Here is a 25,843-nt window from a genome sequence, read left to right as displayed (position 1 = left end):
TTAAAGTCTAAATTGTGTAAATAGTATTAAGGCATACAAAAATAAAAAAGTTTATATAAAAACTTGATCATATTTAATAGGCAATAAACTTAATTGATCCCATAGTTAATTGTTGTCTCTGAGTGTACATCAAAAGGAGTACTTTTTTAGAAAATCAAGTGTATAAGAGGTTATTAAGATTGCTTCTTAAAGTTAGTAAATTTATTAAATTATTAATAATATATTCGTTCTTACTTTATGTATATGTTTTTATACCTTTCTAGTACAGCTTTAGATACAGTCGCAGAATAAATTCCGAATAATTCACACCATCCAGCATCAGTGTCTCTCCGACCATAAAAAAAACACCATTACTACTTAGGCCATGCTTGCACAAAATTTGTTTCAATTACAAAACCACCACAACAATTATGCACTTGAGCTGCTGAAACCGAGATAGCAGTTAAAGTGTTAATCTAATTAACTTTGATAGCGACGAAAAGCTTGAACTGAGGAAGTGACCGCTGGCCTAGGTCGGCGATGAATCAGACTTGAGGCGGTCCGATAACCTTGTCTCAGGTTAGGATGCATGTGCACCTCCTGGTTACTCACTCTGAGTATTTGCACATCCGGAACGTGATCACTGGAATGAGGAGGAGGAGCTAAGAGGAGTCTTTGCTCTCCGGACAGTGACCCAATCAAGGCTCTTTAATCAGGGCTTCACTACCTACCTACGTGCTCTGGAGTTCCTGGAGGTAGTTCAGGGTGGGGTTCACGTCATCTCCATAAACCAAGATTTGTTCTACCCCAACTTGCTCCCCTGGTTCCCTGTGGACTTAAGGTCTTTGTTATCGCCGTTCAATGAACGGTTCGCTTATTGTTTGCCACATCTTTGTACTCCAAATCTTTTTATCAAATTCCAATAATATGTTGGGGTCGATGGGTGACTCATGCGACACCAAATGCACAAAACAAATAAAAATATAACTGAAAAACATGGTATAAATGAGGACGAATTTCATTTTAAAATTATGGTTTTTAAGAATTCAATTATTACTTAAGTAACAATATTTTTAGTGCCTAAGGTCTTAATATTCTAAAAAAAAATATTAATTAATTTTAGATACATGGTACGCGTTACTGTAGGTTATGTAACGATAAAAAAATTATATATTTGCTGGTGTTTTAAATTAAATGGTTAAAAAATTTAAAAGATTTTGATAATGATATTGTTATTCTTTTGATTATGTTGTGAATTCTATAAAATTATGTTGCCATAAATAATACTAATTAACTACAATAATTTAATAAAAAAAAAAATAATTTGCTTTACTCAACGAGGAACAGGTATATATAGTATCAATATAGTTGAATGGTTTTGTTGAATGGTTTTGTTCTAGGAAATAAAAATAACAACATATAACATATCTCTAAATTTGAAATTGAAAGTACATATCCAGAGATCAAACTAGTATCCCAACCAATTATCTCACATCCGTTTATTTACATAAAACCAACAAACAATTTAGTATTTACATAACCATAACCATGTTGAGGAATGTATCATTCCCTGGAGGATTGATCGAAGAGCAAACGTCCCAGCTGCAGCTGCTGCTGGGCATACGAATTGAGGGCCGGCGTATCCTGACCCATCGATCCACTGACAGCGCCTTCGGGTGTGACCGACTGGCGGACCAGCTCACGCAGACTGGCCGAGATCTTGGCGGTACGAAAGCGGTCATCTTGGCGCCGCTGGCGACACTGGACAAAGCGCTGCGACTGGTGCCTCTTGCGCTCGATGTCCCCGCGGAGCTGATCCCTGCGCAGTCGCTCCTCCTGCTGTCGCTCCCGCCAGTGCTCCTCGTGATGCACTTGCTCCAGATAGTTGTCGTGCTGCATCCGCTTCAGGTACGCCTCCAGCAGCTGGTTACGCAACTCATCCGCCCGCCGCAGTCGTTGCGTGAGCCGCATGCAGATGTCGCGCTTGCGCAGTGTCTCGTCCAGGTGCTGCTCCTCCTGCTGCACGGTGACTGCCTCACTGCGGCGCAACTCCTCGCACCTGCGCTGGCAGAGATTGAGATCCCGCTCCAGACGCCTGGCCTCCAGCCGCTTCTTGGCCGCAGCGTCCTTGGCATCGAGGGCTCCGCGCAATCGCTTCAGCTCCGCCAGATCCCGCTCGGCCAAGGACTGCAGCCGTGCCTTGGTCAACAGGAAATCCTGGAACTGTTTGTCGTGGACCGCCTGCTTGTACGCCTCCAGCTGCTCCACCCGCAGAAGCTGTCGCTCCAGTCGCTCGTTCTCCCAGAACTTTCGCGCCAGCCAGGCGGTCTCCTTGTCGGCGGCCTGCTGGCTCCTCTTTCCCGCCATGCGGTTAAGAATCTTCTGGTCGTGAGTGGGCACCAGCTGGAAGGCGGCCCGCACCGTGGGCGCCAGACACAGGTTGGCCATCGAGCTGCACAGTGAGCTCTTCTTGGCCTGCGATTGGCTGGGCCCCCGGGCCATATTCTCCTGCGACTTGGACTTGGCCCGTCCGATGATGGTAAGTGCGGGGGCGTCGTTCAAGGGACCCAGAAATTGCTATACAGATGGAGATGGATGATGTACAGTTAAGTTAAGTTTGCAACGCAATGAAGCGCACTTAAAACACATACCTTATAAAATACATATGTATATATAAACAGCCATGTCTGTCTGCCCCCCTGTCCTTCAGTTTTAAAGAAATATACATTAAACTTTCCCGAAACTTGTATTTCTATTGAAGGTAGTATAAGTCGTACGAGCCGGATCGGACTTCTCTATCATATAGCATCCATAGAAACAATCGGAAAAATAAGAAAAAATAAACTATAACTGCTCTTTTAATATTACAGAATTACGGTTTTAATTTTATTAAAATCGGACGATCGAATGAGTCAGCGGAAAGTTTTGCTTCACTGTTTTTAAACATATACCCATAAAAATCTAAAAATATATGTTTTTAAGAATATTTAATTTTTTCAATAGCTTCAAAATAATTTTAAGCTTGCTGGCTTCCTTTCTTGTATTAAAATATCATGAGATTTTATTACACCTGAAATTCTTAAGCTATAAATGGCTAGGTATATTCAAATTCAGCGGCTATGACCCGACATTGGAAATCATGAGTAATTTTTCTGTTTAGAACCTGATTTGAAATACATTAAATAAAATTGCGAATTATTAAGTCTCCATATTGCAGTAAGCAAGAATCAAAACGAGAATTCTTCTCAAGTCGATGAAAATACATATGTTCGTTTGTCCCGAAAATCCACTTTTTCTCAGTTTTCTTACTTGAAGCATCTTACAATCCCGTTGGGCACCGCGTCGTCGGCGCTCCGGAGGAATGGGCTCTGCTTTCTGCGGATGCTGCTTCTCCCGGGACTGACTCCTGTGGCTACCTGCACTTTTTGACCGGCGACTCCGGCCGGACTCTGTACCTCTGGACCTTTTCTGGAAATCGACAGATCCCCGCCTGCTGTGGGAGGACTTCCCCTCCGTCGGCGACCGGGACGCACTCCTGTTGCCCTGACTGCTGGCACTCCTTTTGCTCTTGGCACTGCAGTCCCGGCGCTGCAGTTGCTCCAGAGCCTGAATGTCCTTGTCCAGTTGCAGCAGCTCCTTGAGGCTCTCCTGCCGCTGAATGGCCCGTCCACTCACCGAGCTGCCGCTGTGGGAACTGTAGCAGTCGCAGTGGCAAATCTCGCAGCAGCTGTCGGCCAACTCCAGCTCCTCAAGCAGTTGCAAGTGCTCTGCTTCCGACTGTCCTTTGGCTTTGCTCCTGGCCCTCGACTCGCTGCGTCCGCGACGCTTTCGTTTGGGTGTCATAGTGCTTGGGTGGAACTAATCACCCATCAAGATTAGTGGACCTAATCCAACGGGGTCAAACTGTAAACTGGATCACTAGGGATTTATTTTTTGTTTCTTGCCTGGCGTAATCAACCCAAATTCCTGCGCCTGCACTGCAACGACATTTCCGACTGGCTTGTTTATTTTTCCATTGATTGGCCATATGCTTGTTGTCCTTGGCAACGCCACAAGACCAAAAGCAACCCCAAATCAAAATAAACTCCTTGGCAGTTATAGAGGTCTGTTTTTGGCCTTTAGCACAGAATACGGAAATTATCGCCTTTATTTAGCCTCTGCAGAAGTTAAAAGGTCTCGGGAAAATGGTAGGGCAATCAAATAAAAAACAAAACAAGGACACTAAAGTATTAGAAACAGAAAGGCTTCGAAAAACACAGCGCAAGCACATCCAAACCGCTAAATAGATTTGAATCTATTCCTTTTATTTCTGAATTCTTGGACAGAAACGTATAGGCATGTATGAATGTTCTCACTTTGATTACAATATTTTGAAATGTACGAATGAATGGTTGGCGATAATAAATAATAGAAACTGTAAAAACTTTAGCTGTCGTAATGCCCGGTTGCAAAGTATAAAGAGTCATAGTTGGTGAAGTTTTTTATTTCATTTAAAGTAAACTTTATCTATATATCAATCAAATATTTATGCAATAATTAACATTCCAGGGACTAAAAGAAATAAGTTAAGCTCCAGCCTAAACAAGTTTAAGTGTTGGAGCAAGGGAAGAAATATATTTTTCTAATATTATATCGCATACAACATCGTCTGAAGATGTAGGTCGGGACGTTTTTCATTAGTTTTTATACACATCAACTTTTAAACAATTGCTAGCTAATAATTTACAAGCACACGCACGCATATACAATATTTAAATCCTTTTTGTTCTAATACTGCGGCACAACAATTAATATTAACCAAGGTAAGACATTAATAAGAGTGTGGACTTTTAAAGTTGTAAGTATATATATGTATATATATAGTAAGTAATATTGCTGTTCACTTTGAGGTTAGTTGAGGTTGAATCTGCTACAAATGAACCAAACGGGGAGCCAAAGAAAGGATCCTATTCAAAGACCAACGGTATTGAAGTGAAGGGTAGCACCGGACACGAAGGCTCCAGCTGCAGCGATGTGGCAAAGCAGTCGGCCGAAGCATGGAAATCGCCCAGGGTCTCCATCACCTTGCCCAACGCGAACCTGTAAAATTCAACAATGTGAGTCCTGGTTTGCAACCCAAATGAAACCTCTTAAAGCTAACCAGATCTTGGGGCAGCTGGGATCCAGCTTAGCCGCATCCTTCAGCATCTTCTCGGCCAGTCTAGGCTCGCCCAGTATCAAATGAGCCTGCCCCAGGGCGCGTAAAGCTTCCGTATGATTGGGATTGGCGGCCACAGCATTAAGAAAACATTGTTTGGCGTCAAACCATTGCTCCAAATAGACATGCACCTGACCGCGCTACAAAATAATAAAGAATAAAATTACTAAGTTTATTCTTTAAGTCTAGATGGAAACTTGAATATATTGCATAATTGAATAACGTACCATAAACATGATCTGATGCGAAAGCGGATATATCTGAGAAGCCTCGTGTATGCAGTTAAGGGCCTCGTTGGGTTGATCGATGCGCAGATAGACATCAGCCAACAGTAGCCAGATCTAAAACGAATATGGTAAATTAGAGTAACCTCTAAATAATCTAGAAACTACAATCAACATACGCACCTCAATCTGGAGCATCCAGGGTCGTCGGGGTCCTGGACGCTGGGTAAACGAGCTAAGCGAGCTGGCCGCTTCACTCAGAGCCTGTTCGACGCGTGAGACTGCAGCCAGTGATGCAGCGTATACGGAATCTTCAAAACGCAAAAGTAATATTAATCAGATGGCTAAAGTTAAATTATATGAGACCAACAACTAAACGGAAAGGAGAAAGATTTGAAGAGGAAGAATGGACAACATTTCAAACTAAAAGCATTGTCAATTGGGCCAGAAAAGTAATATTTTGGCTTCAAACCAAAATCAATGAGTTACGTTTTCAAAAATATAAACATTTCATTGCAAAAGCTGATTAAACTTAACTAAGGCTTAAGAGACATGGGCCTAAGAACAAAATATCAATTTTTTGTTTTCTGTCCTTAGTTTTTGCATTCAAATTTTGTACTTTGCCTGTTATCTATAAAATATCACAATTAAAAAACATAGAAATTGATTTTGAAACAAATAAAGTACTGCGTAGGAGAAAAACAAGCAATAGCAGGCAGATATGCAATTAGCAATTAGCTACGAAACCAGGATAACTCAATGAAAGCGAATCTCGGTGTTAACCAAGCTCGATCAACATGCATGCGATCGGAGCTCATTAAACCGGGATATATTCTTAGCAAACTTACAATTATTTAAGCGAATTTGATTGGTTTGTTATGTACACAATACACACATTCCGCAGAAGTTGGGATACATTAATATATATATATATACACGAATGTATATACATAGAACATTTACATTAATAGGGAGAGAGATATGAGTAAGTTAAATGCAGGCGGAAGCCGGCGGGAACTTACTCGAATCCTTGTCGGACATCTGTGAGGAATGTGCCAAGTGAACGCCGCTCTTGGTATCGGAGTGTTTCTCCTCCTCCCCCGCCAACTGGGCCTCGTAAACGTCCCGCCACACGGCCAGCATGTGCTGCACAGTGCTCAGCGCCGTCTCTGCGTCCTCCAGGTGAAGCTGCAGATGTGACTTAACGTGCAGTAGTTGTAGATTATCGGGAAACTCGTGCAGAGCATCCTCCACCACCCCCAGTGCCTCTCGAGGTCGCCGCGATGCTGTCAGCAGCAGGGCGAACAGGTGTAGACAAGGAGCGTGCTCCATGCGCAGCGCCAGAGCGAAACGGATGTGGGTCAACGCCTCGGCCAGCTGTCCCAAAAGCGCATACTGCAACGACAGATAGTACTCGGCCAGGTGATCGTTCCCGTCCAGCTGTACAGCCCGCTCCAGTGCGTCCAGAGCCAACTTGTGACACGCATCCCGCTCGCTCTTTAGATTTGACTGTATGGCCAGCTGCTGATGGCCTATGCCTACAAAGAGTTGACTGCGCGATGGTCGCAGGCCTGCAATTTGACGAAATTGAAATGGATAACTAAATAAAAGTTAATGCAAACTCACCCTTCACTTCACGCTTAAGCGCTTGTTGAGCGTAATCCAGGCCCTGCTTAACCGTTTCCAGACTCTCGTAGCAGAGGCGCGAGGCCAGCAAACAAGGCAACGGATCGCCAGGAGTCAGCTTCATTGATTCTTGCAGAACTCTCAGTGCGTGCGAGTGCTTTTCGGCTGCCATTAGACTCAGTCCGTATTGCCTCCACACGTGCTGTTCGCCAAAGCTGAATTTCAACGCCTTTTCGAAGGACTCGTTCAACAGCTGCACGAGGCCCCAGCGCACAGTGGCCAGTGTGAGGAGATCATAGACAGCCGTGACGTTACCCATAGCATGCTGACGGGCCTGACGGAACTCGGGGCTCTGCGATAGAACAGTATCCCTCACAGCCAGAGCCTCGGCAATGAGCAGCAGCAGTATAACCTCCTCCTGTTGGTTTCGCGGATTGAATTGCTGGCGGGATGCGTACTTTCGCGGCTTCCAGAGCTTCTTGGAGGCACCTCCTCGCAGCGTTCCACCGCCCGATTTTCCGGTGAAGGGCGGGGTGTAAACCGTGCCAGACACACCCCTTAGGAGCACTTCGGCCAGCTGGCGAGCGAGCGTGAGACGCAGCGATTGCGTGGCCCGCGTCTCGATGGCGTTTAACATGATGCGGTATCGCTCGACGGCCTCCTGAAGCTTTTCCGTCTTGATAAGCACTATTGGTGCCCGTTGTAGCGCCGTTTCCAGAATTGCGCCCATCCGGCGGTTCACTTCAAGGCCGCTCGGGCCGCTTGCCGGTATGGTGCTGCTGATAGCGAAGCTGCTGCTTGACGGCTGCACACTCGCGTTCACATTGAGCGTGGAGCCAGCAGTTGAGTTGTTGGAGCTGCTGCTTCCACTCACGATGTCATACTCCTGCAGATAAAGCAAACCCAGATCCGTAGCCCGCTCAAAGCAGCTGATCTGTGGGTAAGATTCAAAATAAGTTAAGAATTGTTTTTGAGAATGCATCTAAAATTTACCATCTCCGTGTCCTTTTCGGCCTTCTTGAACTTGGATGACGGCTTCGAAGTCTGCTGCTCCAGACACAGCCCCTTGATGGCATACGACTCGGCCAGGATCTTTAAACTACGCCTATTAAAGATTATATTTATTATTAGTAAAATGTATATATACGGGAATGTCAGTAAATGTATATAGGAATGTACTGTATGTACAGTAAAACTGATTTCTACGTATGTAGCTAACTTAAAATTTTTTTAAACTTGCACGCAACTTACAGAGTCAGCTCCTTCTCGGCCAGCGTGTTGAGCTCGGCCTTTACGAAGTTGTCCAGGCTCTGCTCGTACTCGCCGCAAGCGAAGCACAGCTTGGCCAGCAACAGGTAAGCGTCCAGGGCAATGCCCGCTTTCTGGCCGCTTTCGCCAAGGGCCAAGTGGAGGAAGCGTCGAGCCTCGGCCAGGCCGGACTTGGCGCGCCCGAAATTGGAGTCGGCGGCAGGGGCATTGTCTTCCAGGTAGTTCTCCAGCCGAGCCTCGCCTACCAAAAAGTTGGCCAGGCACTCTAGTCCGGGGAAGAGAGGGGAATTATTGCAGGCTAAGTGTCTTCAAACCAATCCGTTCCAGCTTACTCACCATTGTGCGGCGACCCGGTCTTCAGTTCATCCGTCAGCTCGATTACCCGCTGCCACTTGCCCTCGCTGCGACAGCTCTCGATCAGAGCCTCCACTTTTGTGGTGTTCGTGTTACGCATGTTCCTGTTGGCCATGAGACCACCGGACAGTTGTGTTTCCTGGGTTCGTCAAACTCTGTGTTTCCTGTATGGGAGTGTGTGTCCTTTGGCTCCCTCTCTGCGCTTACAGCATTCTCCTTGAACGCTAATCGAATTATTTCACAAACATTGGAGTTGTTCGTGTTTTCTTCGCTCTTCCTCTTCGTCACATATGGCAGCTGCTATCGACAGCCACTGTTATCGATAGTTATGTTAACAGGGTGCTGTTAAGAGATTTTTGAACCAGCGGTGGCACAGATAAATTAGTATTATTGCTAGAGCATTTCTAGCTTATTTTAGTTAAGTCCGGTCCTGTCATATAAAAACTGTAATCCGGACGCAATTAGACGTGATGAAAAAGTTAAAAACGTGTGTTATAATTTCGATAACCAACGCAAAAAGTTACCTTGATTCTGAACTCCAATTATATGTGGAATATTAAAATAATTTGGTTCATCTAAAAACAAAATTTAAAAAATTTAAATAACTTTGTAAAATCCTCTACAACAGCCCGGCGAAATTTCTAACCACTAAAGCAATACAACTTACAACGTAAAGTATCAGTTTAGAAACTTTTTTAAATGGCGGTATTTCGGTTCTTTGAGCTTAGAAAAAAGTACATGAATTCATCACAGGTAATCGCGCAAACGCCACAACTAGGGACAGTACCTACTACAATATTGACGAACAAATTACGGAAGGAATTTAACAAGCTTTTGTTTTGCTTAAGTTTTGGAAATTTTCTTTCTTTTGTTGAAGGACATCCATTTTGTTTCAATTCTCGTTAGAGATGAAAACCTTGCAATCATTATTACCGATGTTTTCAAAACATCGATGACATCAAAGTTAGAGTCGATGTTTCCACCTCTAAAATATTTGCTTGTTTTCTCCGCGTCGACTCGAAAAACTATATACTTACGCGGCGTTTTGCGACAAAATTCTTTAAAATCGTTCTTAATTGAAGAAAATAAATAAAAGAAGAGTGCCCTGTACTGTGAAAATAAAGCTGAATTAATCGAAAAGAGTTTGAGCAAACTACTGGAAAATTATTGTGAGAAGGTAAGTCATTCCGGCTTTTGTACGTATACCTTTTTTTTTTGTATTAATTTGGCGAAAAGCACAGCACGTGTGACTTTGTATGTGTGTGCGACGGACGCTCAGCTGTTTTTGAGGTTTCTGTTGTTGTTTTTGCGCACATACCCACGAAAGCAAGGGACGGATAAAGCTCAGGTAGAAAATGAATAAAAGTAAAAGTGATTTCAAGGTGTGTTTTTTTTTGGAGTGCAACTCAATATCTTATCCTTCAAGTTCAATTGTTATTTCGATGCCAATTTCACGCGCCATTTAAGCAATCAAATTTGTTTGCCCAGCACCGCCTCTTCCGCCTAATTGCCGCTTTGTCATCTATAACTTTTATCGCGTGCTCGTCAGATGTCAAAGTTAATTGCCAGGCTTCTATTTTTTGCTTGGCTTTTATTTATTTGTTGCTTGTCAAAACTCTGCGAAATGGGCGTCCCATTAGCGATTCATGGCATGTACCAACAATAAAATAACAAATTATTACGTAAAGAAAACATTTAAATGCACATTAAAATAAGCGCGAAGGAGCCATCATAGATGCCCGGTTTCGGTTTCTGGCTCTTTCTCTTCTTTATATATTGTCGGCTCCTCTCTTTTCCCGCAGAGAGAATCTCTACAGTTCTCCCCTATCGCATTTTCAGAAAATGGGGCAGCGACGGAATTCTTTTAAGCGCACCAGCGACGCGCCAAATTAAAAGCCAAGGCGAATCAAAACAAAACCCCAGAGGGCGCCCGACTGAAAGGGCTGATGGTGGAGCGTGGGAGGCAGATTGGGAAGGGGGACGAGTAAGTGGGCTTGCAGTGCGGCGTCGCGGTTCTGCCTGCGTATGACGTAATGACAATAATTACAAGGCAAGAGCTGGTTGCGAATAAGTGGGAAATGGGAAGTGGAAGTGGGAGCCGAGAAAAAAGGGTCTCACAGAATCGCACTGTGGGCTTTATTAAAAACTATCAGTAAATTCATTCTTTCTTAATAGACTTTGGGATATTATATAGAATTCGTCAAAAATGTATTGTTTTGTTTCTTAGCAATTTTCGTAACGCTTGACATAAATAAATAAATGTAAGAATAAATGAGAGCGACCAAAATGTGTTATAATAACCGCTGTTTCGTGTAAATGCAATATTGCAATATTATTTATGTGAATTAGCTCAAATTTTTTGAATTTATTTAATAAGGCATAGGAATTCCTTTTGACTTTTTTAAAGATATCCAGAGTTTTCGTTATCTGTACAACATTGAGATTGTATGAATATGTATATAAGTATGTATGTATGTACATGCAGATGTATCGTTTACGACTTTCAGACTAACATTTTCGATTCTACGCATAACATTCGGACCCACTGTTCGATTTAGTTGTTGTGCATGACCAGCAGGTGGCTGCTGGGTGGTAATGTAAGGGGTGGTGTGAGAGACCAGACGATAGGAGTGCGGATAGTGACGAGAGACGCAACCGCGTCAAATGCACACATACTCATGGCGATTAGGCGTAACGGTACTCCAAGAGCAAGTAAAGTCTCCAGAGACGTGAATAGAAGAGAGGAAGGTGATGCAGTGAGGAATTGGGGCAAAAAAGACTTTTCGATAAGTAGTCGAATCTACACAAATAGAAAATTAACTTTCAATTATGATTAATATATGTAAGAAGACAAAAATATGTAAATATAATAATATAAATATAAATTTATATAACACAATCATTGTCTCATGATCCAACCAATTAAAAATCTGATATTGAGGTTCTTTTTTTTTCTGCGTGCATCTGTGCCTGTCAAGACTCACGCATAAAGGCAAGAAAATAGAAAATAAAAATGCTTGATAATTTAAACAGTTGGAGTTGCTGCTCGCCGAATCTTGCTTTTCCTCTCTCTTTGTGCGAAACAATTTGGCAACGAAACAAAATTCCAGAGGCCACATTTAACATTGTACTCTTTTTTGTTGTTTGGCTGCTTGCTAGCTTTTGTTGTTATTGCCTCTTTTGTGCCCACTTTTTATGCCTCCCCCTCATTGTTTTAGTTTTATTTTTCCGCTCTGTTTTTATTTGTATTTTTCGCCTTGCTTATGTTTACTGTTGCTTTTTGGCAAAGTGTGACCCTCTTCCCCCTTTGTCTAAAATTTGGCCGCTCACCCTTTCTCCGCTCGTTTTACTGAGGTCTCCTTATTACGAATCGCGCTCTTTTTTTGCGACGTCAAATTCAAAGATTCACTTTGCCCTCGTCCTCGTTGTCGCGCTCTTTTCCTCCCCCTCCTTTGCCGTTGGCAGCGCTTTGAGCTCCTTTGCAGTACCTTTAGCCTACAGTACAATGGGTGTGTGCATTTGGTAGGGATTTTGACCTCATTGAAGTCCCATTTTGTATATAGTGCTCCCTCGAAGCATTGAACTAACAAATACAGAGGTTGTCAATACTTAAGAAATAGAACAAAAAAATTTTTTTCTACAGTCTTTGCACATGTTTGCCAAAACGTATTATTCGTCCTCTCATATTTGGCTAAAACAAAATACTCTTTAACTCCGCGATTTCTGCGTGTAAGTGATTGTGATATTTTCAAAAATTTTCAAAAATTACTTGATCTGACTGCGTCATATCTCATTGTCTTGACTTTACAACTGGTACTTTTGCCTTTAAGTCACACGTACATTTATATGTAATGTAATATGTTGGTTAGCTTTGGCACGTAACTCTTTCATCCATGCGCAGTTTCATTCTTAAGTTAAATATATTCTTGATTTCTTACATCCTCCATCTTCCATACATTGTCGTTTAACCTCAGGAATTACCAGCAGGCAGCCACTTAATTTTCTGACCTTCTTTTTTGACTGATAAACCATAAAAAAAGAAGCGCTGTGTATGATGAAAAGTTGGTCATGATACTTATAAGTAGGGGGAAAAACTTGAGTGGAATCCAGAAATTTCAAATCTTAAATGTTATAAACATATTTCTTCAATGGACTTATTTTATGTTGACAAAGAAATTAATAATAGAATAAATAATACAAAAAAATTGTTTTTTTTGTTTATTTTTAATAATAGTAACTTTCTTATTGTATTTTTTTTAAAGCCGTGTCAAGGCTGGACAACTGTTATGGCTTTGGTGTTTTAGAAACGTCGGGTTTTGCACGTACTGCTTATCCTCATCCTAACTTCTCTCTCGGCCACTTAATATTTTTCTTCATCTGCTTTTGTCAGTTTCTTGGCCATAAACAAGTGCGAAGCATAAGCATGGCATACATTTTTCTGTTGCATTCATATCACACAAACTCAAAATGAAAAAGAGAGACGCTATAGTTTAGTTTCCCGACTATTAGATACCCGTTACTGAGCCAACAAAATTCATACTGAGTATTTCCCCTACAAAACAATCAAAGTTTAGGTGGCGCCATCTGTCGACCTGGATAGCCAACACTAGGAGCTACGAGCGGGCAGCACCCTTACCCAAAGCTAACAGTTACATAATTTCCAACGAATACAATATACCCTTTTACTCTATAAGTAACGGGTATAAAAATACGCCCACAAACATTTCTGTCAGCATCTCCCGCTGCCACGCCTGTTGCCACCCCCATTTTTTTTATTGCCACAACGCAGCTATCAATAAAGTTCGATTTCTGTCGCTTCATCTGTGTGTGTTTCTAATACCCGTTATTCGTGGCATACTAAGGGTATATGGCAATTTGCATGATCACCATCAACAGCCAAGTCCGTCTATCCGCAAAACAGTTTGAAAAAAATAGTTCAGTAAATTTGTTCACATATTAACGTAAATTAAAGGTTTGACAGTTCTTTGTCAATAAAACGATTTTGACTGAAACAGAAGTCACATATTCTTGATCATTGCAGTGAAAACCAGGTATCCTATAGTCGGCTCATGATTTTGCCTAGTATGCAGCTATGTGTATATTTGTGTGGAGAGCATTTGTGCTATAGCAAAAATATCTTACTACGGGCACACTGAAGTCATAAATCAAGTAAAACTAAACAGAAAAAAGATGAGCGATACGAAATAAATTTATGCTTGTCCACGGTTGCTTCCTCGCTTTATGCCAATATCTCTGATATCGCGACTAACACTTCACTTTAAAAAAATGCTGGCTCAGCACAAAGAAATATACAAAGTGGTACAAAAGCCAACTTTTCAGTTTTACCTTGTACTTGCTCCGCCGACTTGTCTCATATTTCAAGTTGAAAACTTTTTCGTTTTTCATTGAACAATATATATATGTATATTTCCCTCGTTTTTGATGCGATTTGTACCGATTGCCAATTGCTCCTTCTTAACTTTTACCCACATTTCCTTGCCATAATTCTTCTTTTTTCTTTTACTTTTACATGGTAAACTTTTACAATATATAATGAAAACAAGTAACTAAACTTCCATAATTACTAAGTTAAATTTACTTACACTTTTTGTTTTAAGTATACTTAAGAAATTTTAAATGGAGGAAGGCAATTATTATTTATCGATGATTCTAATTAAAAAAAAACTAAACCTTCGACATTGACAAAAGGATTGCTAAAACATTGATAATAAAGTTTTTTCATGCCCTCAGGAGCTAGTGTTAGTGTCTTGGAGTAGGCTCAAAGACAGGATAAAATGGCTACAAAACTGGTATCAGGAAGTAACAAGAAAGGAAGGAAACTTCGGCAGGCCTATGATTATATTACCTTGCAGATGTTTTAAAAATTAAATATTCTTTAAAACAACAATATACCAATTTTTAATCGTATAGGCGTTTAACGATTGTGAAGCTATGGTCATTTTCAACTACTTTTTTCGATCGTTCCGATTTTAATTAAAATTAAAACCGTAGTTCTGAAAATGTTACTACTACTACATTACTATGTACCGAAGTATATTTAAACCAATTTTAGATTGTTCTAATAAAACCTAATACAACTTTAACCGTAATTCTGAAATAATAAACCATTACCTAATCTTAAAGAATATTAGCCAAAATTATAAAAACAGATAACTTCTCTGAACAAGTTATATTTTTTTATTTGTTTTTTATTTTTAATAATTAAAAAAAAATTTTTTTTAACGTATCCCAGTTATATTAAACCATTACAACATTTTAAAGAAAATTAAAAAAAAATTTATAAATATTTATAAATTAATTAATATTTATCGGATTCCTCTAATAGCTATCATTATAGTCGTCCGATCCGGCTCATTCCGACTTATATACTAAATGCAATAGAAAGACAACTTTTGGCAACGTTTTTGAAGATAACTTTAAAAATGAATGCAAGATTTAGAATAGGAAGATACACATATACTTTATATGCTCGACACAACAAAATCTGTTTTTTTACAATTGCTCCCAAAATATAAATGTGTATCTCTTATCTAAAATTAATATTACGCTTTTCTTATCAGTTTTCTTTAAGTTTTTCAATTAATTTCAAACGTCACCAACAACATTTCCCGGCATAATTCATGAAGACGCGACGCGACAACAAAAACAGTGTCTGGAAGAAGTTAAAAAGAAAGGCGGACGACGCGAAATGAAAACAATTTGGGTATTCCCGAATCGTCTGAATCTCTAAATGGCTGAAACTTCAGCAGAAATAAACTGAAATTCGGTCAGCTGTTCCATACAAATTCAACTTGCTGAAATTATAGCATTTCAGCAACCCAGTGGCTGCTGAAAATGTTCAGTATATTTTTGCTGAATTTTCAACCATTCCGAGATTTAGACGTTTCGGGAATACCCAAAATGAAGTAAGTTGAGAAAAACAAAGCAAAGTGAAGCAACTGAGGAAAAGCTGCATGAAAACTGGTAGCTATTCAAAATACGAATTTGTATATGTATGTAAGTATGTATGTACATATGTATGTAAATGCAAAACGTTTTCAACCTTCCTGAACTTTAACATCTTATTCGACTCGAATGAATAAAAAATACATGTATGTAGATAAAAACACTTATTCATATGTACATACGTACATATGTACATTGGTACACATTTACAAATGTATGTACATATGTGGCATGCCTATTTATCCTCAGCAGTTCTCGTCATTAGTGATAGTGAGCTAAACTTGCTTATGTGTTAAGAACCTATTCCTAGATATTTGATAAACTTGCTTATGTGTTAAGAACCTATTCCTAGATATTTGATCAAAATCCCATATATGTATGTATCTGTCGTGTTGATCATATTAGGATATTTTCATATTTTCAAAATAAATCTAGCTTTGTAAAAAACTTTCAAACTGTTAGTGTTTTTTGACTTAATTCTAAAAGTAAAAATTATTGTTCATGACAAACTTGTCTATGGTTTTTAATAAAGTACACTTATTTCCAATAAGTTGACAACGACTGTAATAACTGTACTAATAATATGACCACTATTGTACGCTCGTTATTGTCGAGCTCCTAACGACTGATTTTATTACCAGTCACAGGTAAAGTCAAACTCAGCCTTTGGATTAATTAATGACATATTTAAACAAGTCATCAATATGCTAAATGCAATTGCACTAAACGAAAACACGAACATTTCGCAGCATAAATTGATCGGCTTAATTACGATTTAAAATGTTTTGCATGGCCCAGATTTACCGCTGTTTCATTTCCTCTCCGTTTTTAGCGGGAGCTCCATTTGTCGTGTGCGAGAAGGAGATAAAAGTCGAGCGAGAAAGAGGGGGGAAGTGGAAAGATGACTGTTTGTTCCATTGTTTCTGTTGTTCCTGCAACGCCGCTGCAGTTGTTTTTGTTGCTGCCAGCGCAGGCAGTTTGTGTTTGAGGGCCGCAATTCTTTTGTTTGCATTTTGCACATTTTTAATCCACGCTAGTGCATCTGTCACCAAGCTCGGGCAACTCTCATTAGTGAAGCTCCGTTTTGTTGCTGTTCCTTAAAACCGCACTCGCTCAAATACTCACAACACTCTGACCTTGATGGGCAGCACCGAAAGAACTGGAGTAGGCAGAGGGCCCAAATTCAATGTGCATATGGCAACAGCAAGCTCCCGCAATGCATACCAAATACAGTGAAGTCCGTAGCTCGAATTAAGCCAGGTCAAATTTTCTGTAATACCTAGCCTCTAACAATGTTGCATCCTCATGGAGAAACCCCGACTATGAGATACCCGCTACTCTAAATATATGGCTTTATTTTATTTTCATTAAATTATTAAAAACCTTCTCATCCCTTTCATAAAATTCAAACAAAACTACTTTTAGGTATGCAAAATAACATGTAAAAGAGCTGTGAATAGAAAGTATCTTTTAGTCGAAACGGTCGATTACATGGTTTTGCCTTCTTTTTTTCTCTCTCAACGCTCAATGGCTGGTCAACGAACCTGTTGCCGTTTGCCTTTGTTAACAAATAAACACTACTTGTTAGTTTTTATTATCTTTAAAAATATTTTAACCACAATAACAACGATAGATGGGCAATCCACAACGCCAGAACGGGACAGAAATACGAAGAGCATTGCAGTCATTCGGAAACCATAAGCCAAAATTATCGCAGAGAGGTCGGAGAAGAGAGTAAGCCTACAGTGGGACCGCATATAACCATCTAAGCATTTAAACGAAGTTAATATATTTAAATCTAAAAAATCTAATAAAGTCGGCCATATTGTAGTTGAAATAGATATCTAAATATCAGTATGTTCAATAAGGTAGAATGATGTATAAAGTAATCTTGGATTAATTTTTTTTATTTTACTTTAACATCTAAAGTGGAATCTGATCAGGCATCGAGATGTAGTTGAATTTTATCAAGAGTCGCTATAATGTTGTGCTGTAGTTATGGTTCAGCCTCATTTGATTTTAAATCAAACTTTTTCCAAAAAAAAATTTCTCAAGCTAAGAATTTGTTTATGTTTATATTAAATTAATATTTAATGTATTTTTGCCATAACTTATTTATATTTCAAATCTTTCAACATGGACATTTAATATGGAAGTTTAAAACGTGTGATTCTACTCTTAATTGCCACTGTGCCTTAGAATGTCCCCCGCTGATGACGGCAGTTCGACAGCCCCAATGTCGACGTTTCGCCGCCGTCGAACATGTGGGGCGATCACTTTGACAACCATAAACTGTGTTACGTTTAGTCGGATAAAAGGCTGGAGCCAAGAAATGGCTTCCCTTACGCTATGCATGCCAGAATTCAAAGAGTCCTGGCACTTGTCGCTGTTTTTGTGGCCACTGCTGTTGCTGTGTAACCTTAAGCATTCTCCTCAGAGCCCCCACTCTCCTTCGGTCTACGGATGGCAACGGGAGCAGACCGCTCGACATTTCCATGTGTGCGCTTATCACATTGTGGTGCTATTTATAGTTTTGCTTGCAGTTTTTTCGCTCAGGCTCCTCTTTTCACTTCGTTTGCGGTTATATTGTTGATATTGCTCTCAGTTATGTTGCTTTTATGGTTGACAAAGTTGTTGTACACTGAAAAAAGCCAAATCAGTTTTAGACTTGATATTTCTTTGATCTATGGTATCAGGAAGCAGATCAAAAAATGTACATTTAACAAATAATTTTACAAAACTTAAAAAAATGGAAGAAAGAACTGACACGATACATTCGATACATTTTTTGATTTTAAAACTTTTAAGTTTACCACAAAGACGAAAAAAAAGGTCAAAAGTTAACAAATAATCAGCGGTGTTCCGGTATTCACTCTACATTGGATCCGCTTACACTTTTTATTTACTAACTTATTTAATAGGGAAAAAAAAGTTTTTTGCGTTGCGTTTTCTTCTGAAAATTTGACCCGCTATCTTCAATTAATTAAACATTTAAAAATGGTAATTTTGTCAATTGACTTTTTGTGGCTTTCGTTATGACAGCGTTTGTTTATATAAAATTTTGTTTATCAAAAGTCATATAAATGGCTTCAAAACTGAATTTTCTCACATGTATAGTAAATAGCAAAAGAGTGCTTAAATTTAATAGGGCCTACAGAAAACCTTTTTGGTCATCTACATTTTTACTCAAAAAAAAAATAATTCGATTTTATGGAACGAGGACAGTAACAACGGTTAGACAAGTTGCCTCGTTGTGAGATTTGTTTCTACATTTGAAAACTAAATAACAAATAACTTGTAAAGGGTTAAAAGTGTCCCTTTTGCTTCCTCTTGTTTTAATTAGATAAATCAATTAAACAGAGTGCTTGAAAACGGTCTTTCATTGTTTATATATACAAATTCTTACAATGTTAATTGTATCTGCAGCGGGGCGAATAACATTGCTTTAATTTAGAGACACTCCCACCAACACTTTTCCCCAGTCGAGGCAAGGCAACTACGGAATCTAAACACTGTATCTAAATAACTTTACGCTCTAACGTGTAAGCGCTGCATAACGAAATTAGACGATCCTTAATTGGGTAAGTAAGTGCGTTATTTATTTGAGCTTGCCGCAAAGTCTATAGACATCGAAAAGAGAGCTAATCAGAAAGTTTTCCGCCATTACAACCCCAACCCCCAACCTCATAACATTCAGTTACCGAAATAATCCCATTACCTTTCTCATGGCGAAAAATATTTACAAAGAAATTCTGGTATCTAAAAACCGTGGAGTGCACGTAACTCCACCATCATTTTATGCTAGAAGTTCCCAGATTTACCGCGTTGGTCACAATTTATTATACATTTTCATATGTTGCACACACCATTAAGGCAACAGCAACAAAACGACAAGATGACAACCGTCACTTCAGCTGCACCGCCGCATTTGGCACACAAATCTCAATTTAAAACAATCAAACGCAATGAAAAACATAAACCGAAAAGAAAAAAGCAAAATACCCCATCGGGCAACATAACTTCAAATTGTAGATAAGCGACTTTTGAATGCCCTGTATGTTTTCTTTGTTTCAAATAAAAATATATACTAAACTTAAAATTCAGATGACTAAAAACAATTAATTGCGATATATTTAACAAGTTTGACTTAATGCTGGCGTAATTACATGCCCACTTATGTACATATCTGCCGAATCCACAATGTTTTTAAAAGACCAATCGTTTTGGGTATACTCTGCGACCCTTTAGTTTTATAATAATATAGAATATTTTCTAAAAAAGTTCTTCAAAAATTTTAAATTATGTGGATCCTTCCTTTTTAGATTTTAGTTCCTAGAAAGCTTTAAACAAGGATCACTTACTTTAAAAACTTAAAAGGCTAATTCAAATAAGGTGGCTTTTTGCAGGTAACTACACCCTAAAATTGAGAGGTAATAAAATACGACCATATATTTCACAAGTCATAGTTAAAGTAGCGAATTCGAATATACCCTATAGCTTTTTGAATACAGAGTGCAAAAACGAAAAACTGTAAACAAACGAATTGTGCTCAGAGAGGGACACACACACAGATGCACAGGTACACAGCGATGGCGCAATACACACACACACAATTCTCTCGCTGTTTGCTCACTACTTTCGGCGCAGAGAGCGGGAAAGACAGTGAGTCAGTCGGTCAGTGAGAGAGTGAGTGAGACAGACGGGGGAGAGCGACGAACGTGTGGCATCGAACCAAACGACCGAACAGCCGTTCCGTCATTCCGTCGCACAGTGGGTCTTAATTTAAACTCTTTCCTGTTATACCTACAAAGACTAAAAATCTATTGAATGTATGATATGTTAGAGCACATCTATGTATTGAAATTTTACCGTGAAAGACAATTGGTTTCACAAATAGTTAATGCATCACAGTTAAGCCTTTCATTCTTTAGCACGTATTCTGTTTAATGTTATTAATATTCGGACACTTTGTATTGTTACTTGTTCATTTTTTTTGTCATGATGTTCACGCTCGTTGTAGAAACATAAATAAGTGACTATTTCTATAATGACACGGCAGTTGAAAAACTCTATTTTTTTTTTACCGCCCACAGCATGAGAAAAGGCCCACTGTGCGTCGTTCCGTCGATGTTCCAAATCGTTCCCTGGCAACCACGGCGCAACGCCTTGGCAGTGAAACGTTTCATTTGCTGAAAAAACGCGAACGCATTCGGAACACAAGTGATCGGATGTCTCGCAGCGAGTTAGCATAACAAAAAATAACGCGAGCAGCAGCTGCCCACAGTGGAAGTAAGAAAAGACCGACGGCAAAACAATAGAGCACGGCAGATTAGTCGTGCGTAACCGAGTGACTAAACCCGGTGGCAAAGCCAACTCGAACAAACATAAGAAATCATTGCGGCTAAATAAAAATTCGTAAGTATTGCTGGAAAAAACGAGATAATTCCTCCCTTTTTCACCCCGGTGCAAGTGTCAAAATTGCAGTGCAGTTAGTGTTGGTATGTGTGCGCGAGTGCTTTTGTGTCTGTGTGCGAGTTTAAATAGCGCACAACAACAACAATTAAAGATATTTAGCGAGCCGCCTCTTCTTCTGATTCGCTTTTGCAACGAAAACAGCAACAACGATATCGGCGACATTTGCACGCAGAGAGCGAACAGTGTGACGAGAGTCTTCAAAAGTCTAAAAAGTGTATGTGTCTCTCCATGTTCCCACGTTCCGTTCAATAACTAACCACTGTGCGAGAAATAAAACTAAGTGGAAATGAAACGAGCGGCGAATGAACGGGGCAAACAGGCAACAACAACAAAAGCAACCAAAATAAAAAGAAATCCTATAAATAACAGCAAGAAATATTTATCAATAGCGGATAGAGGTGCGGGAAAATAATTAAAGCAACGAAATTTAAACCAAAATTGGCTTTAGATAGCTTAAAGGGTATTTAACAAGTTGTTAACCAAAAGGTGCAAGACATGAGGAATGGTTTAATGGCCTAAACCAGTTAATTTCACGAATTGTAGTAAAGCAATTTGTGATTTTAGACATGGCTTTTAGGCCGCTTACCACGATAACTGAACATTAAGTGGAAGAAAAAACCGCAAGTTTTAGATTTCGTACTGACCTGAATAAGTTAGCAATATGCCCAGTATCTTAAATTATACAAAAATTACCCACCAACAACGCCCCCATGCCGAAAGGGCCCCCTCCACCAACGAACCGCTTGGCATGTTTCAATTTCATTAAAATGTCTGGCGGCAATTAAATTTGCATAAATTAGACAAGGCAAGCGCATTTGTGTGTGCAACAAATTCTGAGAAACGAATAGAGAGAATATATAGAGAAAAACTTGGATAAAAAAGTGAAAATCACACTGTTACCGTAACTAATCATAACAAATGTTGGGAGCAGTTTTATAGCTTTTACTTAAATCCAATTTGTTGGGATCTTTTTACTATACATTTAATTGCGTTAAATTTGTAAGCTTGTTTTATTTAAGTCAAATCATATCGAAATATTAAAGCCGTAATACAACTTACTGAAATCGAGAAATATTTTGTATTGCTTTAATAAGGTAATGTCTAGTTACATATATCATTCCGCGGGTGTAATGCTTAACTTAATGGTTATTTAGAGATACTTTTTTTACTCACTTAACCTATAATCAGAATTAAAGAAGTTTTCTACTTGGATTGACATTAACGGCAAATCGCACTTCGATGTCGGGCAATAACATCTTTAATAAGGCAGAGCTAATTTATAATTAAAAGAATTATTAAAGCGGCAAACGAAATAAGGCAAACCAAGTTAGGGCAGATCCCGAAAAATCAGACTCTCAGCATCAACTAAGCAGGACGGAGAGATGCTGGGAGAGGGCGTGAGAAAGAGAAAAACCGCCAAGCTGCTTAGCGACGGAGGCAATAACGAGTTTAAAGCTACCTCTAGCTCTGAGCTCGCCACAGTCATATATACCCACACTGGACCGAAAATCAGACACACTCTCGCAGAGTCGATGTTATGGCGTAAAGTTTCTATACTTTTATTTTTGTATGCGCCAGACCGGGCAGCCCAAAAATAATCGCATTATGATAAGAAAAAAGAGCGCAAGCGTCTCTCGTTTGTGTGTTAGTTGTGTAAAAAAGAGGTAACCGAAAGAACAAATGGTAAACTTTATCGACGCTTTTGTACCCTTGAAATCAGATATTGTTTGCACTGAGTGGCAAATGTGTTGATCGATTGGGATAAAACAAACAAGAGGGCGCAGTTAGATAGTTAGGGTTGTGAAAAGCAGATAGACTTTCATCTCGAAGAACAAATCAAAGTTTTCGCATAGGATTTCTAAAATCTTTTTGCGAGGGTATAAGACTGGACAAGAGAGCCAAAAATAAAAACCAAAACCAAGAATCAAGTTGGGCAGCACACAATTTATATTTGCTTTTAATGCTTGTTGCTGTTGCGCTGCCTTTTTTGCTGCCTGCAAACAAATAAAACTGGTTTTCAAGTCAATTAAACAAAAAAAAAAAAAAAAACAAAAAAAAAAAACAGCAACTACAAAAAGGAGCATTGAAAACAGGCACAGAAGTGTGGTTGTGAAAGAACAACTTTTCCAGCGATAGAAAAAAGGAAATTTAGGTAAACATGAAATCCCAGCAAATAAGAAGCCGCACTTGTCATAAAATGTTTGCATAAATTCGTTAACTATACGGTCCCTACAACACTCAAGTACTTAATCATTGTAACTGACTTCATGTCTTGTTAAGTTATAAATGCTTACAGAAATACGCAGAATCATAGTCTGTAAACATTCAACTACCATTGATAAGCACACCAGACAAACCAACAAAGTTCAACGAGGCATATTAACTTTAAAAATATAAAAAATCTTTCATTTGCTTGGGTATCATTGTTATTTGTTGTACACAGAATGCATGAATTAATTGTGCTCCCATAAACCCGCTTAGTGCCGAACATCCTTGACTATGAATGTTCTTAAATGGATTTAAATGAATTTGCCAAAGAATCTTAATTGCTGCCAAGGTAGGCTTTAATTCTTTTGCTAAGAAATAAATTAAATAAAGTAAAGTGTCATGCAGAGAGCTAAAACCGCAAAATGTCTTGTCAAAATTATTTGTTTAAGCTTCAATTCAAAATCGGTTACCTGGCCAACAAATAATGGCGGCAATATCAGATTTTAAATATTTAACAAAGGCTAGTGGGCGAGTGTTGTGTGTATGCCCCTGTGAGTGTACGTGCGGGCTCATCCGGTCTCAACGGGCTTATCATTTCGATTTTCTGTTTCACACTCTCCTCGGCATACAAATATCGATTTTAAAAGCTCTTGTTTAAATGAAGGCCTCAGAATGTGTGATGGGTGTCAGAATATTAAAAAAAGCAAGCGCATATACATGCAGGAACTTTTTTGCATAACTCTTTTAGTTGCAAAAATGAAATGGTATATCAATGCAAGAATGTGTTTGGAATTCCGCAACGAAAGGAAAATGAAAAGCATGTTAATAGCGTTTGATTTCCTTAAAACTCCAATAGGAAAAATATTGCTATATAGGAGAAAAAACGCCGACAAATAATTTGACTAAAAGCTACTGCTGAATCAAAAGAAAAAAACAGCACAAAAACCGCTCAAAAAAGAGCAGTCAGAAACAAAAAATTCAAATAAACAGAAAGTCACTTAATGCCGACGGCATTCTGAAGCCAAGATTTTCTTTATGGACTTTGTGATATTTTCGCTGTGCCAATTATAAAGTCTGTTTGGGTAAGACTACGGCAATCTGTCAGAAAACAACGTTTTTTATTTTTTAATTTCAACATTTTGGAAATATAGTGTGTAAAAGTATGTGTATCGTTTGTGGTTACTTAATATCTGTTGCTAAACAAAATTTTAATTTCGTAAGGTATACAAAATAAATAAAATGTATTGAACTCTATGATCTCTCAAACTTGTTTTTTATAGAACTAAAAAGTATGTTAAAAATATTAAAGTGTTTAATTGGAAGGTATTATATAAATATACTTACCAACAAAAAATTCGTATTTAACTATTGAAACTCTGCCAGTAAAAGTCTCGAGTCTGATACGGCTCGTTTTGTACTCCGTCGATACTTGCCCATACGGGAAGGGACCAACTCCGGTTGGTGGTGGTGTCCTTGTCATATTTCGTTCCCATCAGAGCAACCTGTGCACCAAATAAGCTTAACCAATTTATTTTCCATAACAACTGTGAGCTGGGTGCCCAAGACAAAAAAAAAGCTAGAAGGAACGATGTTGCTGAACTGTGATATACCCACTACTTACAATGCGCTGTTTACCAATACGTTTCATAGCTGCAAAACTGTTATTAAATAAACCGTACAGGATAATTTTCTTAAAAATTGTTCGATTTCAAAAGTTTTGAACGTTGCTCGATTAGAGAGGGTCGATAACTGTATGTTTTATGGGTTTTTATTTTCAATACTATGGAAATAGCTCTTTCAGTTTGCCACTAACATTTTTAGAGCGACAGACTGAAATATTATTATTTGAAAAAGCTGAAAAAAATGTAAAAGCATTAATATAATATACCTGAAGTGCTATATAATAGTACAGGCATATAAAAAGTGGGAAAATTCTACAAAATTCGGTTGGCCTTCAACCATCAGAAAAATAACGAACGTCCGACGCTCCGAAAATTGGCACAGTCAAAGCGCTAGACGCTCTGTCCCCGTTCGTTTGCTTGATTTTTTGGCTTGGTCTCTGCGTTTTTTCCCACTTCTTTCCCTTTTCTAGGCCTCAATATGCATTACATTTACGTTGGGCGGAAGGCACATTCATTGCTTACAGCAGTCCTGTTCGTTATATTGTGTAACAGACACAACAACGGCAACGAAAGCAGGCAGACTCATCTCGTCTGTACTCCAGGCAGCCCAATCTGAGCATGTCGGATCCATGAAAATTTTTAGGTCGGCTTTTTAGTATGGAAATGAAGATGAAATTTTCCTCCACTCTTTTTTCCCCTTCTCCTCTGTGTGCTCAATTCAGGCTGATGGCTGGCTACCCTTCCTAAACAAGGGAAACTCGGATTTACTGCATTCAAAGGATAGCGTCGAAGTAAATTATTTCGAAATACCAAGTGTAAAACCTTTCGTAGATGGAATGATCTCAGATTTGTGCAGAGAAGGTTTAGCAGTAAGATAAGGATCATGTAATTTTAGAGTTTTTAAACTAACTCTTCAAACTCTT

The 25,843-nt window shown here is 39.1% G+C and overlaps 3 protein-coding genes across 7 annotated transcripts in view; 1 reads left to right on the top strand and 2 right to left on the bottom strand.

The window, feature by feature from the left end:
• Positions 1-1,492: 1,492 nt before the first annotated feature.
• On the bottom strand, positions 1,493-3,931 carry LOC128255380 (trichohyalin). The gene is made up of 2 exons (XM_052984953.1): positions 3,289-3,931; positions 1,493-2,556 (listed from the first exon to the last, which is right to left on the bottom strand). The coding sequence occupies exons 1-2, from the start codon at positions 3,820-3,822 to the stop codon at positions 1,543-1,545; spliced, it is 1,548 nt and encodes a 515-aa protein (XP_052840913.1). The 5' UTR covers positions 3,823-3,931; the 3' UTR covers positions 1,493-1,542.
• Positions 3,932-4,441: 510 nt separating this feature from the next.
• LOC128255379 (tetratricopeptide repeat protein 7B) lies at positions 4,442-9,040 on the bottom strand. Of its 2 annotated transcripts, none has more exons than XM_052984952.1 (9): positions 8,632-9,040; positions 8,278-8,560; positions 8,020-8,131; positions 7,027-7,960; positions 6,423-6,971; positions 5,584-5,681; positions 5,404-5,517; positions 5,120-5,316; positions 4,442-5,058 (listed from the first exon to the last, which is right to left on the bottom strand). In XM_052984952.1, exons 1-9 carry the CDS (start codon positions 8,762-8,764, stop codon positions 4,926-4,928), a joined length of 2,553 nt encoding a protein of 850 aa, XP_052840912.1. In that variant the 5' UTR covers positions 8,765-9,040; the 3' UTR covers positions 4,442-4,925. The 2 variants fall into 2 exon arrangements, with proteins under 2 accessions (XP_052840912.1, XP_052840911.1); XM_052984951.1 differs by having other exon boundaries at positions 5,584-5,711; positions 8,632-9,034.
• Positions 9,041-9,478: 438 nt separating this feature from the next.
• Positions 9,479-25,843, top strand: part of LOC128255376 (7SK snRNA methylphosphate capping enzyme bin3) — a 42,130-nt gene continuing 25,765 nt past the window's right edge. For 2 of the 4 annotated variants that reach the window (XM_052984943.1, XM_052984941.1), the window contains exons 1-2: positions 9,479-9,826; positions 20,709-21,030. The gene's annotated coding sequence lies outside the window, so the exon portion shown is untranslated. The remainder of the gene's footprint in view (positions 9,827-20,708; positions 21,031-25,843) is intronic. The other 2 variants (XM_052984947.1, XM_052984942.1) reach the window with 1 other exon arrangement.

The sequence above is a fragment of the Drosophila gunungcola genome, assembly GCF_025200985.1.
Source record: "Drosophila gunungcola strain Sukarami chromosome 2R unlocalized genomic scaffold, Dgunungcola_SK_2 000011F, whole genome shotgun sequence".
In the NCBI taxonomy this organism is placed as follows: Eukaryota; Metazoa; Arthropoda; class Insecta; order Diptera; family Drosophilidae; genus Drosophila; species Drosophila gunungcola.
This window is presented reverse-complemented; position numbering and strand designations above follow the sequence as displayed.

Coding starts and splice junctions, on each gene's coding strand:
- LOC128255380 (XM_052984953.1), bottom strand. CDS start 3,822: ATGACACCCAAACGAAAGCGTCGCGGACGCAGCGAGTCGAGGGCCAGG. Junction 2,557..3,288: donor GGGATTGTAAGATGCTTCAA/GTAAGAAAACTG, acceptor CCATCTGTATAG/CAATTTCTGGGTCCCTTGAA.
- LOC128255379 (XM_052984951.1), bottom strand. CDS start 8,764: ATGGCCAACAGGAACATGCGTAACACGAACACCACAAAAGTGGAGGCT. Junction 5,712..6,422: donor GATGTCCGACAAGGATTCGA/GTAAGTTCCCGC, acceptor TGCGTTTTGAAG/ATTCCGTATACGCTGCATCA. Junction 5,518..5,583: donor CCTGGATGCTCCAGATTGAG/GTGCGTATGTTG, acceptor TATTCGTTTTAG/ATCTGGCTACTGTTGGCTGA.